This window comes from Eucyclogobius newberryi, unplaced genomic scaffold (genome assembly GCF_026437365.1).
Source record: "Eucyclogobius newberryi isolate DKJ021-1_F unplaced genomic scaffold, fEucNew1.0.hap1 SCAF_5, whole genome shotgun sequence".
NCBI lineage: Eukaryota > Metazoa > Chordata > Actinopteri > Gobiiformes > Gobiidae > Eucyclogobius > Eucyclogobius newberryi.
Genome location: NW_027316167.1, coordinates 19401885 through 19421153, shown reverse-complemented (window position 1 = coordinate 19421153; position 19269 = coordinate 19401885). Strand labels below are relative to the sequence as shown.

General features: G+C 39.7%; 1 protein-coding gene across 1 annotated transcript in view; it reads left to right on the top strand.

Moving 5' to 3' along the window:
• The first annotated feature begins 8418 nt into the window (after positions 1-8418).
• galnt18b (UDP-N-acetyl-alpha-D-galactosamine:polypeptide N-acetylgalactosaminyltransferase 18b) overlaps positions 8419-19269 on the top strand; it is an 81596-nt gene continuing 70745 nt past the window's right edge. The window contains exon 1 of the mRNA XM_072464770.1: positions 8419-8803. Within this exon, the coding sequence (XP_072320871.1) occupies positions 8566-8803 (238 nt within the window). The 5' untranslated portion in view covers positions 8419-8565. The remainder of the gene's footprint in view (positions 8804-19269) is intronic.

The following is a 19269-nucleotide window of genomic DNA, read 5'->3' as shown; positions in this document are numbered from 1 at the left end:
TAAATGAGGGCCATTGTTTCATTGCGCTTGCAGTGATGATTAGTGGATAAGCCCAAACGCTTAGCAATTAATCAGACTTTAAAACCCAGCTGAAAGCATTAGAGACTGCCTTGATAATGTTGTAAGTGTTGTTTTAATGTTGTTTGTTTGTATATGCTGACAGTTATGCACTCAAGTCACAAGTCAAACTATAAAACAGCATTTTAACAAGCATTTGGGGGATAATGAGAAAATCTTTGTGTCTTTCGATGACTATGGATAATATGAACATCTCCAGCTGTTTCTAACTTCAATAACCCAAACAACATTTGTAGCTGAAGCTATATTGCTAAAGAGATGTACAAAGAAAGTTGAAAAGAAATGGCACCAAAATATGTACGGGCAAGTAATATAGATGATAAAAATGTATATAATACATGTGATTTGTTTCAAGCAGGTGTCGGGCTTGTTCAAGGGAAGATCTTCAGCACCTCAAAATGTCCCCTATGATGGGCTCACAGAAAAAAAGTAATTAAAAAAGTAAGTAAGTAAAAAAATAAATAATCATATGTCTAAAATACCAGATATTTGTCAACTACAAGGCACCTACTTCTCTCCATCTGATTATTCAAAGCTACTTTGCTCAATAAATGTATACACAACTCTGCAATGGCTGATCCAGAAGGATGCTTTGTTCATCTATAAAAGAATACATATTTCACTTCATGGTCACAAATCATGCTCCTGTATGGACTATTTCCTGATGACAAACTCTACTACTGTCTAATCTCACAGACAAGTCTTCCCATCACAATAAGTGACCATGCCCCTCTAAGCGTTACACTGAACCTTAGGATACATAAAACGCACCGCTAATGGTGGTTCAAAACTTCTCTCAAAGATCCACAGTTTGATGAGCTCATTAGGACTGAGTGCCCCCCCCCCTTTCTAGAAATGACTGACTCTTCAAGGTCTTCTCCATTAATTATTTGGGAAACCGGCAAAACAGTAATAAAAGGCTTAGTCGTTTCATGCTCCTATAAAAAGAAAAGAGAATCAGAAAAAGTACTGTAACTGAAGTAGAACAAAATATTAAACAGCTTGAAACATCAAAGGCAAATAATCCTAAAACAATTCAATTAAATAGTGAATACACATTTTCTTATTCAACTACTCTGCCAACAACATTTCGATCATAGCAACTAACTGGGGGAAAAAATGCTAACAAAATAAAGCGAGAACTAACTAACACATTTTTGACCAGTATTCCACTACCTCACCTAAACCCAGATCAAGTTGATATCCTTGAAACTCAAATTACTCCATTACCCTTGAAGAATGCCTAATAGCAAATCACCAGGGGCCTCATTTATGAAGCCCGGTATGCGCAAAACGAAGCCCAAAATTGGCGTACACATTTTTCACGCAAGGAGTGTAATCTATAAAAAAAAATACTTGGCATGAAAATGTAATGTCAAAGTGCAGGCGGTTGCAGTGTTGTGAGTTCGATTCCCAACTCTGACTATGTCCTCCCTTATCTCTTTTCCCCTATTTCACGCTGTACTTTCCTGTCAATAAAGGCAACAAAATCTTAATCTTGTTTTACGATCTTTTTGAGGGTATGCACAATCAAATGGGTGACAGCCCTCACGTGCAGAAGCTTACACATGCACCATCACACACTCGCTTCATGCAGGTAGACCAGTCACGTGTTTGAACGTTTTTTCATCATTGCAGTGTTCAGATACAAAACTTAAAATACACGGCGGACTGAATGCCCCAAAAGTTTATCAATATTTCCTCTCCCACCAACTTCAATTTGCATTTTAAAAGAGATCCATCCCCATCACTCAGATAAAACTTGTTTGGACCTAGACCAGATCCATAGTCACACTGCACTCACTATCTCCCTCCATTTACCGCTTATCTTCCCAACCTAAAACCAAAAAAAAACAACTCTCAAAAATCTACCTGATTCAGATGTATCTGATTTTAAAATCAGATACATCTCTCTATATTCCCATAAGTGGGAACGGGATCTGGTGGTTGCTCCCAATGTCATCTCTTAGACATAGATTTGCCAAAACGACAGGTAACATAAATCTACAAGTAATGTAATATACAATTCTCCATAGAACTCATTACACCGGTCAAAGATGATCAAAAATGGGATACACCGATTCACTTTCGATGACTGTACGAGCTGTGCCGTCCACACCTTCTGGCACTGCACACCTGTCCACCATTTCTGGCCAAGAAATCAATGCCGCATGCCTCCATCCCCTCTCCTCTGCGTACTTGGGGACATATTCACAGTCAACCGGAAGAAAGTGATCCTCATGAAATGCAAAATGAGATATAAAATAGATACCTCCCTCAGGACCACATCACTCACCCACCTCACCCAACTACACCAATAAAGAACCCACATCCATCAGGTCCGCACTTATAGCATCCCTTTCGAATGAGTCAGTCTCCGTTTCCTGTGATCGTATCCGTCAGCACAGCTTCAGAAAGAGTATAGAAGCAGTAGAACGAGGAGCAACGTTGACTTATTTTTCCTCATTGTCTTTCTCTCATTTGTTCATTTCCCCGCCCACTATATCTTCCCTTATATGTATTCCCTTTCTTTTTCCTTTTATTTCTTATCTTTCACTGACTTCTTTCTCTTTTATTATTATTAGTTTTTCACACACTTTCATAGATGCATGCTTGTGAAGTGTATGATTGTGTATATTAACCTTTTGCCTTTCTTCTTCTTTAGCATTTATTTGATTATTTATTTATTTTTTTAAAATAATTATTTTATTTTATTTTTACATTTCATTATTTTTCACTTATCCTCTACAGTTTTAGCTCCATAATATTGCCATGATTGTGTATAATGTTAACGATGATATTGTAAATGAATAATACATACAGACAAATGTATATATGTAATATATACCTGTATCTACTGTGTATGTTACCATACTTTTTTTTACACACACAAGCCTCAGAGAAAAGTTAATATATGTATAAAGATATTTATATACTTCTTGATGTATTATATTGCTTTCTTGTTTCTATATGGATGTATTATATTCAAATTTCCCCAGGGAGCATAATATAGAATTGTGAATAGTATAGGCATAATAAGCTTCAGCCTATGACTTTTCTGTTTTGCATTTGATTTATCCAAATTAAACATCCTGTCAATTGTATTTTGTTGACTAAACTGAACTAAACTAATCATCTTTATTTAAAATTTGTTTTAATCAACGTCCTCCTCCTCTCTTAAGTGCTATCATTTTATTGTCATTGCTTCATCCTAAATGCTTACATTTGCAACAATATAATACAGCTTGTGTTGTCCTCCTCACCCTGGCTGACTCTCCATCACCAGTGCATCTCTTCCATGCCTCCCCCCTATTCTCAGACGTTTTGATCCAAATAACAGACCTGAGGGTTGCTTCAAGGACTGGAATCATCAACTACAGCTACTGGATCCATCTAACAGTTGAGGCAGAACAACTCCATACCAGGTGAGAGGGTTTCCTCTCTGACTCTCTTCCTTTACTTCCTCCTAACCCCAGTTAGGAGGAAGTAAAAAGAGGGAGGGAGAGAGAGGGGGATGCATGTGTGTGTGTGTGTGTGTATACATACATATATATACCTTCTATCTTTCATTGTCTTCTTCATGCTCCTTCTTTATTGATCTTCGTGCTATCAGTTGCAAACCTCAGACACTCGCTCCTTACTCACACACTCAAACACAGACACGCAAACACTCGCACAGCACACATGCACACGCACTCACACACACACACACGCGCATGCGCACACACACACACACACATGCACACGCACACGCACGCGCGCGCGTGTGCGTGTACCTTAATATATGCACACCCAATCCCCCCAAGTCTATGTCTAAGTCAGTGGTATTTTGTCTTTTATACACAATATTACAAATATGAATTTAAAAAATGCAAGCTCTTCTCGATAAAAATGTGAATATGGCATCGAGGTCTCTTTCAAGTTATCAAGACATCTCGCAAAGTAAACACAAGGACAAACAGAGAGTAAAAATTCCAAAGCCCTTTCTCAGCTCTACTCATAGATCACAGTGGAACACTTAACAAGCTAATATGTGGTTCGCCACTCGCCAGGGCTCGTGGTGACCGTCTGCTGCCAAGATGTCATTTACTCATTATGATTTCAATTCGCTTTAATTGTACTCGCCTCGACACTGCACAGTTTGATGTCTGGCGAGCGAACAGCATTTGATGATCATTACATGTATTATTATTCAGAATACCATTTTATTTTATTTTGACAATAAAATCAAAGTACTTGAGATAACAGGACATAATTGACATATAATTATTTGCCAGTTTCCCAGTTATTATTATTTTTCAAACTTTTGAATCACATTTTTGACCCCCCTAAACATTGACAAAAAGTCATGGGATTAAAGACTCGAGCGACCCGGCAAAAAATTCAATAAAATGGGAATTGAGACAATCCGGGCGGACCCGACTCAACAGCGCCACCTAGAACTGGGACCCTATGGGAGATGGTACGTGAAACATTTTGTCCACAACAGTGGTAGAGCTCCATGAAACAAGTCTAACATTACATTGGAGCTCCGCCCTATGATACACAGGAAGTCAGCCTTCTTTGATCTAAATCCTGCTGCCACTTTGACTGCGTGTTAATTAAAACAATCTAGTCCTATGTTTTTGGTCTAAATTAGGTCAGACTTGACGTGCCACATCCAGAGCAGTAATTCTCAAATCTTTCAGCTCGGGGGCACTTTACTTACGCCGAGGCACCCTTGTGTTTTACGCCACATTTCACTTTGTAGGCTCCCCCTTTTGAAGTTTACCTTGTGTGATAAAATACATATTATAACACAGCATGAAGGTTAATTTGAGTTCTAGATTATTTTTTAGCCTCCTGCATGATAATTAAACTAGCCCAGTTCATTTGAAATACATTTAAATCTATAATTAGTAAATCATGTATACTGAATTGGTGCACGGTGGCAAAGGCGGTTAGCGCTCTTGCCTCCCAAGAAGGAAATCATGGGTTCGATTCCAGACCAACATCACATGATCTCTCTGGGTGGAGTTTGCATGTTCTCCGTGTTACCGTGGGTTCTCTCCAGCTTCCTCCCACCGTCCAAAGACATGCATGTGTTAGGCAAAATTGGTGACTCTAAATTGGCCCTAGTGAATGAATGTAAGCGTGAACTGTCTGTAATGTCTCTGTGTTGGCCCTGCGACAAGTTGGCCACTGTCCAGGGTGTACCCCGCCTAAGGCCCGAAGTCACTGGGATAGTCACCCGCGACCCCGAAAGGGAACAAGTGGTAGAAAATGGATGGATATACAGAATTTCATTGAGGCCATTGCTGTTTACACTCATTCATTTTTAATTAAGCAGTTCAGAATTGTGCCAACCAAGATATTTTAATTTGATAATGATTTGAAAATATATTGGCAGTACAAACTTTAATTGAAGACTTAATAACCTAAAAAACAGTATCTGTATAACAGCAGGAGGAGAACGCTGCACTGGTGAAGAAGAACCATGGATTGGAGAAGATGAGGGCCGAAGAAGCTCAGGAGGAGGACATGGCAGTTTTATTGCAGGAGCTGAGAGAAGAATGTGAGGAAATGCGCTCTTGAGCAGAAAAAGAAGTGGTACAGGAGGCTGTTCGTGTGCTTTACGCAAACCGCAATGCCACCGTTTCATCTGCATTTCAACAATAAAGCAAAAACAAAATGCAAAACATTTTCATAACTGTTTAACCTACTATAGAGATGAGCAGATGGCGTACCCCCCTCCCAGAAATGTTGTATTAGGGATTTTCGCACTAATGGTGGGCACCTTTTTCAGTTCATGGCACATTATTTAATTCCAGTTCCAGGAACTGGGGCCACACTTCAGGGATTTTTAGGGACCCACCTCAGGGGCAGGTACAAAGTCAGCCCAAAAATGTTTTGGTGGTTGTATTGATTCACATGAGTTTACACTAGGACCACTGCCCCATGAGGGACAGGAAGTCTGCCATATTGCATAGAAATGGCTCCACCACTTTGACTTTTTTCTCAGTAAAACAGTACTTCATCAAATCAGCTCAGATTTCATGCAAATCGAAGGCGGAGATGTGGGTGGCGAGGGCCATCATCCTGAACAGCATTAATAAATTATTATTATTATTTATCTATCAATCTCTCAAGGTTGGCAAAGTCTGTATGTGCTGCAGGCGAGACAGAATCAGAAAAAGGTTTGTTGCCATTATAAGTGAACACGATTCATAATTTGCTTCAACCAAAAAACAGTGGATAATAACAGTACAATTGTATGAAAGAAATCACAGTGCAAGAGGGGTTCTGGTCCAAAAGGATTGTAGTCTTGCCCACCGGGATATAGATCTGTATAAGTGTTCTGATGTTTAAGAGCTCTTCACGAGTGTAAGAATATGTTGACATACAATTTACATTTAAAAATGGAGAAAACAAAGAGCACCACAATGCCATGGAAGGGCCTCACCTCTGCACCCAGCGCCATGCCAAGATAAACCACTAGTACCTACACTAGACTTTTCTGTAGAAATCTTTGGGCCATTCTTATACCAGGAAAAGAATAAATTATGAGTATCTGGCATAAAACTAACGAATAAACAATATATAATATGAAAAGGTACAAGCTAAAAATTAAAGTTAACAATTAAAGTAACGAAGCTTGGTGCAGCTTAAATATCTAAAGTGGATGATTGATAAAGCAACAACTAATTATGAGAAATGCAGACTGAGTGAATGATAAAGTTGTATGTCTGAAACCCTGTTCATTTGCATAATCCTAAATTAGGTCTGCATCTTCTCTTTCATCAAAGGGTACATCCGAAGGCCATTATCTGCAAGGGGTGCAACTCCATTCAGTAGACTCTTGAATTAAGGAGACGGATTAAGGTGAAAAGTTCGTTTTGTTATCACCCATGTAGTGGCAAAAAAAATAAAAAAAACAGATGGGAAGAAAATAAGTTTCTTTGGGCTTGGCAGGTGTGTTAGCTGAGATGAATGAGTAGCACGGTCCAGCACTGATCATAGCCCCAAACTTTAGCAGCTACAGCACAAAGAGTGTTATTAGTAAAAAGGTTAGATGGGGCAACACTCGCCATCTTGAAAAGCTAAATAAATAACTGCTTTGCATAAGTGCTTGCCTTGAATGTGAAGAGAATTTTCTGATTCTCAGTTTTGGTTTGGGTTTGAATATTTAATAAAGGCATTTGATGGAGAAATAGTGAGCCATTGCAAACATGATTTAATTTCACTTTGTTCAAAGCCCCTCAAATGTATATTATTACTTATGTACTTATTACGTGCCATCTTCATTTGATATTGCATTTTAAAAATAATCCATAGTTAAGAAAATACAACATTTTATTAATCTCATCCCCGGGAGCCCGCTGAGCTGCTGTAGCTGTCTGACAGATTGGCTGACAAAGGCTATTATTATCAAATAATCAGCAGGAGAATTTGATATGAAAAAAACTGTCAAAACAGACAGAAAATGTTGACACAATTGGATTGAAACAGGGAGTTTTTGCATATACTGTAGACTGACTAACTAGGCTGCTATTGGGGGAGCACTTTACACAAGAAATTAGTCAGAGGTCCACGTATTTACCATACTAGAGCTTCCACCTTTAGTCGATTAGTCGATTAATCGGTCGATGGCATTTTGGTCGACCCAAATGTATATTATTCAGGCAATTATTTTACATTCTAAGGATTTATCAAGGACAACAGCAAAAAGGAGAAGGCGTGGAGTGAGTTATCTTAAATCTGCCTTTTACATACAAAAACACTGTTTCCTCCTCATTTCTGTATAAATAGTGTAGTTGTAATCTTATGAGTGCAATGATCCAATACAAGGTCAGATCATGGAGATACTCACTCGTTTACATCGCCCCATTTTTAGGCGAGTCTAAAAGTATTTCTATAGTTGACAAACAAACAGCCCTAGTATTTACAGTGTATATGCATTTCTTGTTCCTCACCCCTTTGATCAAACCATAATCTCGTGGCTCTGAAAAAAAACATCTATTGTAAAAAAAACATTTAACGTATGATTTGTGGTTTTACATAAGCCTTTTAACCAATGACTAATCAAGCTTAATTTTGAGTCACCGTGTATTTATAAATTAAGCCTCACTCTTGCTGTGTGACCCGTGCGCACCCTGGATCCAGTCGCGCGCGCGGCCGTCGCCCGGAGCCGCGGCAGCAGTCGGTCAGTCCGCGCTCTGCTCTCATTGGCTGGCGCTTGACGCTCTCTATCTCCCGTGTCTCCCCCTTGTCTTCATTCGCGAGTGGACGCATCCGAGGTGCACCGCCGCGCCACGGAGCCAGACGCGCGCACTCTTCACCTGTGGATGGACACGCGTTTGTTTTCTTTGAAAGTTCCGCCGTGCCTCGTTCTGCGCTCGGGGAGGAGATAACTTGCGGCCAGATCCCGGGGCTCGCATCACGCGCGACTCTCGCCCTCTCCTCGGGTTGAAAAGCGGGATACTGCAGCCTGCATGGAGGGCTGTCGGCATGGCTTGCACCAGGAGAACCAAAACTTTGGTGTCCACATGCGTGATCCTGAGTGGCATGACCAACATCGTTTGCCTGCTGTATGTCGGATGGGTTACTAATTACATCGCTAACATTTACATCAAAGTGCCCATGCCTTTGCAGAATAGAAAGTTTGAGGGAGACAAACGAGGAGACACGCTTCGGATTATTGAGAGACTGGACCGGTTGGAGAACGTGGTAAACCAGCACATACAAGGTATAAACCACACATGAAGTGAAGTGATGATCTGCCTCCGCTGTGTCGCTTTAATGAGCCTGGCACGTTGATGTAGAATATAAATGTAGAAAGATTTCATCCCTGCGTTACTTTTTGGAAACGTGTCTCTCTTGTTCATTAGTTTACCAGTCAAATTATTCCATTATACAATTGATAAAATGCTTATTCATTCTTAAAATGGGTGGTCATTTTAATCCATTGAAAAGACTGTCTGAATGAATAAGATAAACGCAGAACTATGCTGTTTCATCTTCACACAAGGAGGAGGTCAGGCTCATATCATCTAACATTTCTGCTTCAGGGAGATAAAGATGACATTTGTCTTTTGGTCTGTTTTAGTCCCATTTTATATTCTCCAAGAAAACACTCTTTTCCCCCTGTGCTGGGATGTAATTGCACCATATTGAGCATTTTGCAAAAACGAAAGCCTTTTTTATATCTTAATCAATAGTCCATGTGAATTAAGTCATATTAATTTATGTTCACGCAGGAGACAATACCTACTTGTACACAGAGGCTAAGATAATTAAAAAGTATGTTTTGGCACGGAACATAATGTCACTTGCTTGTAGGAATGCTTGGAATTTTCTGTCTCTTCCAAATCCTATTTCAACCCTCACATCACTTCAAGTGTACTGTTTCTTTTATGCGTGATCACACTCAGTTAATTTGTTTCCACTGTGTGTTTCTAAAGGAGCTATTCTCGTCTTTACACTAAGGACAGAGGGGGGAAGGAAAGGAGGGAGTAGGGGGTCATTTTGGGCAGGTCCGGGTTGGAAATGGCTGGCACAGCGCTGGTGCAGAAATGAAGCGCACACAGAGAGCCATACACAGGCTGTTTGAAGCAGTGGGCTGTGTGCTAAGCCTGGGTAAACATTCCTCCTGGAGGGAAGTCTCCATTTCACTTTGGCACCTAATACCTTCTTCAAAAGGGGCGGAGCATCTTCCAGGTGCATTTGTCTCTAGGGAATAGGCAGTTCCACATCAGTGACTTATCAGTGGATATTTTCTATTGTATGGCTCAAAAATGTGATTACATGGTATCCACAGTATGAAATAAAAGCATGTTTTATTTGTTTCAAGATTAGGATTATAGTTTTGACAATTAGACATTTGTGTTGAAGATTAAGGATTGGTTTGGCCTATTTGAGAAAGTGAGGATTTGTATCCCCATGTGTAGGGCAAGAGCCAGTTTTCACACTCAAAACTCACAAATGTTAAACTTTCTTTATAAAATGTAGCATATTAAAAATAGTGATTTTACTTGCCCACTACCATCAAATTATACAGCTTATTGACCCTGTTCATAGAATATAGCTACAAAGGCTGGATATCTTAAGCAGAAGTTGCAAATCATGCATCCCCAGAGTCAACACAGAGTTTTACCATTGACCATAAAGCCTGGTGATGCTTCCATATGTAGAGGTTTAAATAACCAAGCTACATTCCAAAAAGAGGGTTATACTGGGTCTTAAAACTCAAAACTACTGTAGACAGTTAAATCAAAACCAAACCAGACAGCGACTACAGTTGGACTAAGGGCATATGGTGTATTTACATGCAGTGTGTCATATTGCATTAGGTCATGAGGCATATCGCACAGACAGTATTTTTGTTCATTTATGATCCGATGAACATGGCACATGAAACATCCTTTGTGACGGCTTCAGAGTTTTTTCTGCTTTTGCTTCATGTTTCTGCAGCAGACATGATCTATACTGATCACACAATACAGACAAACAAAGTAGCATCATTTGTATGTTCTGTAGAGCTCAAGAAACACTATCACCATTTTTAGTTAGTCTAATGTTAAACCAAATAATGGAGATTTTAAGATGCTGAATAAATAATAGGCTACAAAATTGATTGTTCAATCAAAAGTATTCTGATTTTATTCACTTTATTCCATAAGTTTCACAAGCGCCACCATTCATTCTTGTTGTATTATTTCAAATACACAGCAAAATAGTTCTACAAAAACACATTTTACACAAATCAACCTGTTTTACAAATTATGTCATTGATGTTCCCTTCACCAAAAAGCACCTCTTTTTACAAACTTTCATTACTGTTATCACATCTGGAAGTCCATGAAGCGTTCCTCTTTACTTTTTCCCTTGTACAAAACAGAATATCAGCTGAACTGGAAAGCCAAAACAATGGAAGTGGTGATCCACGGCTGTCAGACGCAGACGTGTTCCGGCAGGATACGGGAAATAGATTGATAAATTAATTTACCAGTAGTGACCCAGCAGCTTTTGGGGTTTTTTTTCACAGTCATTTTGATTACATTTTATTTATTTTTTGCTAATCTATCCCTATGGAATCATGGCACAGCTGCCAGTAACGTGAAGTTACCCATGTTTCATTCCCAAGCTTTAATCTGATAAAAATATAAACGATGACGTTTAGGAATAAAAACGTTTATGCATTGTGCAGTTATTATGATGCCTGTTGCCTATTAAATTGTTATCAAATAGTTTTTAATTTTACACACACTATATTAAAACACATACAGTATTCTATCCATCCATAACATTGTTAAAATTGCCTAAACAAATATACTGTAAATGCATTTTCTTGAGGTAGAGAAGTCTTTTCACTGTCTAAAGTGGCCAAAGGCATCAACAGACACTGGGCTGCAGGCAAAGTCCTGAGTGCACTTGTTGCAGTATTATGGTATGCATCCTGCATTTCCCTTGTAGTCAAGCACTCTTCAAGTCTCGTACCTATAACAATAATCCACCTTAGGCACCTTAGGTTAAACAAAGCTCGCAGTGACCAGGGCAGTGCTGCGCTGTCCACACTGGAGGAGCTGAGACAGAAATAAGCTGGATGGACACTGTTACTATGTGATAAGTTCAGAGCTCTGTTTCCAGGACAATCAACATGGCAACGACTTGGCTGAATTGGACCAAGTACAGTCAGTGAGGATTTACTGAAGGCATTGGACAGAGCAAGTTCACACTCGCCCACAGACGTACATTACTCCCCTTCTCAAGTATGGGTGTCAAGTTTCCAATAGTCTGAGCTCTGAGTGCTATTCAAACTATTTGAATACATTTTAGACTGGTCTTGATTACCAAATATTATATTAAAAAAGATGACATTTTACATCCTACATTGTTAGATGATAGTGGTGCAGATTCTGTGTCATTTATTCTATTTCTTACTGTTGTAGTTGTTTTCACAGCTTGTTACAGAATTATACTCAGACAAACTTTATTGATCCACAAGAGAAATCACTTGGACACAGTAGCTCAAATACAATAAAACAGTTCTTCAGAACAGCAATGACATGATTGTAATAGAAATTTTAATAATTTTGTACTACAGCTGAATACTGAATCCATGTATTTAGTATGTATCTATCTGTCTATGTATCTATCTCTAGCTTTAACCATAGCGTTCCGTCCTTGAATGGCTTTGAGCTTAATCAAAACTATAATTAGACCACTGTATTTAATAAAGTAGTATTATCTTCTGTTATGAATGTCTGTCTTTTTTGTAAAACTTTGAAAAAAAAAGCATTTTAATTGTCATCGTATCGAAATCTGTCTAAAAAATCGAGTATATTTTTTAGTGTCAAAATCGAGTCAGAAATGTTTGTGTCATTACAGCACTACTTCCACACTAGACTATTATTTTGCTAATGCTATTAATGTTCTTGTAAATGTCTTATGGAAGTTGTTGCCTTTTCTGTTGCGGTTTTATTTCAGAAGTATACTGGATTATAACAATCCACTGTTAAAGCTTCCGTTGCCTGGAGGCAGGCGGTCGCCATTCACCTTTTAGTCTATTGGCATTTGTGCGCCTGATTAGGTCAGTGCTGTGTATGATTACTTGACCATGAAAGCAAAAGCATTTTCGGTGCAGAAGCTGAAATTTGACTTATAGAAACAGAAGTCAGATGAGCACATCAGAGCCCCTTTAAAGCAGTGTTTAAATGGTGTATGTGGTTTTAAAGCTTACAACATCACATCTGAGCATTGTTATCAGCAGTAATCCCTTCTCATTGACCTCTGACAGTGAGTATTATGGGATTGCTGTGTTGTCTGATTGAGCGGACCATAAGGCCTCGCAAAGCTAGTCATTAACAAATTGCTGATTTGGCTGTAAATGGTTATGACAGTTCCCAAGATGGCTGCAAGCAAATCCACTTGTCAAGTGGATTCTGCAGCTCAGTAAATCAGCATTTCTGGTGATGCTCGGAGGACAGATAGAGTCGACTCTTTATCTTTTGTAATTTCTCTGCATGACAACCAGCGCTGCATAGATGGCATGAGCGTTTTGCCTCTGCGCTTGTACGTATTTGCGCTTGTGCATTCCAATAAGACTGTCAACATCGTAACACGAATTTCTAAAAAAGCGAATGAATTATGTATCAGTTTAATTGTAATGTTTAGTTTGTGTATTTTTGTCATTGCATGTTTAGTTTAGTGGTTTTGTTTTAGCCACAGTTTTGGCAAGTACGACAAAAGTGGTACTTGTCTGGAACATTTGTGAATCGTTGCTCTATTTCAAATGTTCATTGGATATTCTATTTTCCTCTGTAAATGCTTTTGCAACACAGCGCTCATTACCTCAGCAGGTAGGAGACGTGCTGCTGGGGCCATGGCTGAGAAGTACTTTTTTCCCCTAAAATTCCTGCATGACAGTCAAGGACTTCTTTGTGATTTTAAAAAGGCATAATATTTCAGTGGTAAATTATGGCGGTGAGAATATTGCAGAGTGGAGCAGCGTAGGTACTTTAAAGAGTAGAAAGAGTAGGCAGGTGTGCTGGCAGGTGAGGATCAGGTGGTCAGGGAGCCAGGGAGAACACAAGACAACTGTTGCATATCAAATAACAGGGCAAGTCTAAACGAGTGGGTCACTGATTGCAGGCAGCAACACTAAGCATTATTACAGAGTCAGACAAATATGAGGATACACTCTGACACTACAGCACTTCTGACAACGCCGCCATTAAACATTACGAAACTGAACAGGCTTAATGCATTGATCAAAGTAAATAACCTTACTACAATGCTGTCACTTCTGCCCTCCACTGTTAAAGAAAACCAGTAGTAACTATCATATCTTGATGTATGTATTGTCCATATGTTGTGCTGACGTGTGAAGTCATGAATTGCAGCTAAGCAATTTTGCTAAAGGGCCAATTAATGTCTACTTTACTGTTTAACACGTATTTCACCGTATCAACCACAATTTTCATTTGACATCAATATGTAACGGTATGTTTTTCTGGAGATGTTGTTGCTTTGTCTGAAGTGTTCCTCAGTGTGGCATTAAACTCACACAATTGCAATCGTTTTCAGGTGGCTTTATTGGTCAAACATGGAATCTTATTGTGAGTGGACTTGCCTCTCCACGGATCTGAACTGTAATCTTGTAACAAACTAATCTGTTTATTTCTATGGAGCTATATTAGCTTTAATACCATATTGTGGAACATTCCTGGCAATAACATCTGCATGGAGACAAGAATGTGGCAAAAACAAACCTCTATACTGATAGCAAAATGTACAACAATATACTTTTAATTTTCTCTCTTTACTGAACAACTGAATTATTATTTTTTTTAAAATGTACCGATATTTAAAAATGTATTTATTCTGTATTATAAATTCCTGCCTATTGTTGAATTTATTTTAATTGGAAATAAAGAATATTTCAAATGATTTCTATTTAAATTTGAAATGGAATAAAAAGACTTTCAAACCGCTTAATTCTACATTTGAAATATAATTTAAATGCTTCATATTTATTTGACTGGTCATTTAAATCTTCTCTTTATTAAACATCTTATATCTTGATGGATGGATTTAAATAGTTTAAAATAATATTGGATTTGAACGGATAAAAAGCTCCAAATAAGTGAATAATTCAACCAACATGTAAGACCTAAAGGGACAAGAACATCTAAAACATTTGCTATGAATAAAGCTATTTGTTAAGGTAGAGCTACCCTAACAAATAGCTTTATTCATAGCATGTAGCACTGTCACAAAGTTGGAGCTGTTAAGGCCATTTGTTAACCTGAGTCTTTCAACTTTTTCTTGCTTTTCTACACGTTGCTGCTGAAGAATTGCATTTACTTCCACAGACAGAATTATATGTTAATTTGAGGATGAGTTTGAGCTTGCTGCCTTACGGGTTCGTGTGTTTTTCAATGTGCAAAGACAAGCGTGTATAAATCAGAACAGAGAGCACGGCCCCTGATGGAGAGTGAATAAAGTAAAGGAGCTTTAGTGTTCTTTGCAAAATAAAAATGAAATTAATGCCAGAGTGGCCCTTATAAACAATCTTGGATTTATTACAAGTCTGATTCGTCTGTCAGCGTTTAGAGACTGTGGAGAGGAAAGCAAGCAGGGGACAGTCTGGGTGGTAAGTCTAATAAATCAAGAAGTTATTGAAATACAACGATTATTCAGACTCTGGGCAAAATCAGGATGAAGAGAATAAATTAGTTAAATTAGCAAAATGCCTATAATTGTTGAAATTTGTCCTTTGATAATTCACAAGATGTACACTAGATCTTTTGCGTATTACTGGTGTGCTACATTTATATTATTGTACTGTATTTAGAGGATTTCAAAATAAAAAGGAGAGGTTTGGTGACACAGAGTCACCAATGGCGTGACCCCTGAAGTTCTGAAATGTGTTTTTAGGGTCTTGAGATTTCTGTACTGCTAACTGCCTGTCAAAACAGGATCAAAGGATCAAGAAGTCTGCAAGAAACTTTACTAAAGAAAGAGAGAACTTGAAGTCAAGACCTTTGCTTTAAGGGTTGTCACTGCAAGCCATTTGTCTTCCAGCATGCAATGATTCAATAACTTTGAGATTCCTATAGTCAGCCCTGATTATCGTGTCACATACTGTACCTCAACGTGTTTCAGCTGCAAGTGTCGCGTGATGTTGCTGTGACGCAGGGCCCGTTCTAGCTATAGACAAGGGCCCAAACAAGCCAAAACTCGCACCCCGCCTCTCGCATGTCAGCTTGAGCAGTGAATGGCCGGGTCCATACACAAGAGTCTCGGCACTCGCGCAATTGTTTCAGCCTTTTTACTTCCTCACACTGTTGGTTGTGCAGAATAATATTACAAAATTCAATCAGTCATTCTTTAGAGCGCTTATCAGGGGAGGCAAAGTGTTGGGAGGGGCACGGCATGGTGCAGTGGAAAGTACTGATTTGGGGGCACAATAACATCCAGGGATGTCCCTGTATGACCGGAGCAGGCCAGTAAGTCAGACCTGTTCCCAGTGCTTGTTGGACTCCGCCAGGGCTGCCCTTTGTCACCAGTTCTGTTTATAGTTTTTATGGACCAAATTTCTAGGCGCAGTCAGGGGTCAGAGGTTGTCCGGTTTGGGGATTACTGATGGCTCCATCAACCCCGGACCTGCAACATGCACTGGGACGGTTTGCAGCCGAGTGTGAAGCGGCTGGGATGAGAATCAGCACCTCCAAATCCAAGGCCATGGTTCTCAACCGGAAAAATTTGACTTTTCTTCTCCGGGTGGGTGGGGAGTCCTTGCCCCAAGTGGAGGAGTTCAAGTATCTCGGGGTCTTGTTCACGAGTGAGGGAAGGATGGAGCGTGAGATCGACAGGCGGATCGGTGCAGCGGCTGCAGTGACGCAGTCGCTGCATCGGACCGTTGTGGTAAAGAGGGAGCTGAGCCGAAAGGCAAAGCTCTCGATTTACCGGTCGGTCTACGTTCCTACCCTCACCTGTGGTCATGAGCTTTGGGTAATGACCGAAAGAACGTGATCGCGGATACAAGCGGTCGAAACGAGTTTCCTCCGCCGGGTGGCTGGGAGCTCCCTTAGAGATAAGGTGAGGAGCTCAGTCACACGGGGGGAGCTCGGAGTAGTGCCGCTGCTCCTCCACGTCCAGAGGAGCCAGCTGAGGTGGCTCGGGCATCTGTTCCGAATGCCTCCTGAGTCCCTGCTTAGACTGCTGCCCCCGCAACCCGGCCCCGGATAAGCGGAAGAAGATGGATGGATAACATCCAGGGAGTCCAACTCTTTACATAACAAACACAGAGGACAGAGGAGAGCAGTGCAGGTCTGTTCTACCTCCATGTCCTCTCCCCGTCCTCCCTCTGTGTTTGCTCCTCGTCCTCCCTCCGTGTTTGCTCCTCGTCCTCCCTCCGTGTTTGCTCCTCGTCCTCCCTCCGTGTTTGCTCCTCGTCCTTCCTCAGTGTTCGATCCTCATCCTCCCTCCGTGTTCGCTCCTCGTCCTCCCTGCTCCTCGTCCTCCCTCCGTGTCCGCTCCTCGTCCTCCCTGCTCCTCGTCCTCCCTCCGTGTCCTCTCCTCGTCCTCCCACCTGCCCTATTGTTCTATTCTTGTTCTCTTATTGTTGTGCTGCTGATATGACATGACATGTAACACAGGCCAAGACGGTCGCATGTTCACTTTCTGTGCAAAAAAACGGGGGCCCTGCTACGACATCAGCTCAGCTGATTTAAACAGATTTTGGAGCTTCAGAGTGGTTTCCCAGGTATGACAAAATTGGTATACCCCATAGTATAGTTCACAATCCAGCAAGCATGTGTACGGATCTTGATCCCTTATTTGTTCCCTATTTGCTCCCTGTACCTTTTGACCATATAGCATTATTTTCCCTCATGCAGTGGTCAGAAATCACAGACAGCACCAAGATTCATTTCAACACAATAATACAGGTCTGACTATAAGAATCTGAAAGTTATTAAAACGTGATGACATAATGAACCTAATTGGACCATGTACTATGACTATCAGTGAGAGTCTCTTCACTGACACAGTGGGAAAGTTTGTCTGCAGTTGGAGTTCTTATTTCTCTCCTGTTTGCTTTGCCGATCCCTAAAGCCCCTCTTGTTTAGTTTTGTTAGAGATTCTCTCCAAAAATGATTCTGCTTTCAGCAAAACAAAATTTTACTCTCAACATAATTTATCCCAATTTCCAATTGGAGCAACTGTTGAGGAATGGTTTAAAGGGCCCTGTTGTGGCTCTTTTCACATGAGGACTTATTTTTCATTTTCATGTTTCAGTCTGAGCTACAGTAGTGTGTCTGTTGGTTAACAACAGTCACAGGAGAATTACTGATAAAGAGAACTGCAGTTTTCAGGGATCCTCTTCAGTCTGGTCACAAACTGCAAATTTTCCCTTTTCCATGACACAACAACACGGAAAACGAAACAAAAGGAAATAATCAATTTACATGATCCACGTTCACCTTTAAGTAGTTTTGTCATGATGGTTTCTCATTGTGCATATATATATATATATATATATATATATATATATATATATATATATATATATATATATATATATCACAGATCAGTCTGAAAAACACTGCATGTTCCACGCTGTCTGAGAGTGAATTAGACATATATATGCTTGATTCTATTTTTCCTCAATAATTGAATACAAACTTAAACTCTGACTGTGTCAATATTTGTCCTATCACTACTAAATAAACTGGGACAGAGCTTTAAGTCAGAGCTTTAAGTCAGTTCAGCTGCCAAAAGATATGCATCGTCCCCGCATTAAACAGTGTTAAGCCCTTTCATGGGGGTGCATCATTAACACAAAACTGTGCTATTGTTTTTGATCGACAACTATTCATTTTATTTAGACAATATATTCTAGTATTATTTGATTGAGTAGAAACTTGGAAAACATGAATGCTATTTCCCGTTTCCTGTACATCACTCCTGCTCCCAGTTGCTTTCAGAATCCATTTTAATATTCAACTGGTTGTTTTCAAATGAGATCAAGCCTTTTCAGTGGCCCCTAAACTGTAGAACAGCCTGCCCCTTCATCTCCGCTCTGCTCAGTGTGTGGAAAAGATTAAAACTAAAAACACATTTATTTATTTTTTGTCTTTTAATTGAGTGAAGATCAGATCATCTTTTATATTTATAAAATATATATTTTATTAATGTTATTAAATGTGTTTTTTTCATTATTTACTATGATGTCTTACAGCCTGTACAGCACTTTAGTCAGCTGAGGTTGTTTTAAATGTGATTCATAAATAAATTTGACATTGGCGTTGACTTTACTTAGCCTTAAGGCTTTGTATAAAAGCTTTCAAAGAGCATTACAGTACATTGTGAAACCCGCTCTCACATTCATTCTCCAATACCAGGTACGTTTTGCCCATACATAAATTATACATAGTCCACCTTTTTCCCATATCCCACCATTCACATACTTAATATCCACTTTACAGCTTCCATGCAGACAGTGTGTGGCCTCTGTCACTGTAGATTTGACAGCAGCTGTTTCTGTCATCTCATTTCTCTGTGTGCTCTTTCTTATTTATAATTAATGGCACTAAGAGAAGGATGTGCTGCCTCGGACACACCCAGGCCATTTTGCACAAAGCGTTTCTCTGCGCTCAGTTTTAAAGCTGTAAAATACTGATTTGAAATGTCTTCTTCAGCTGTTTC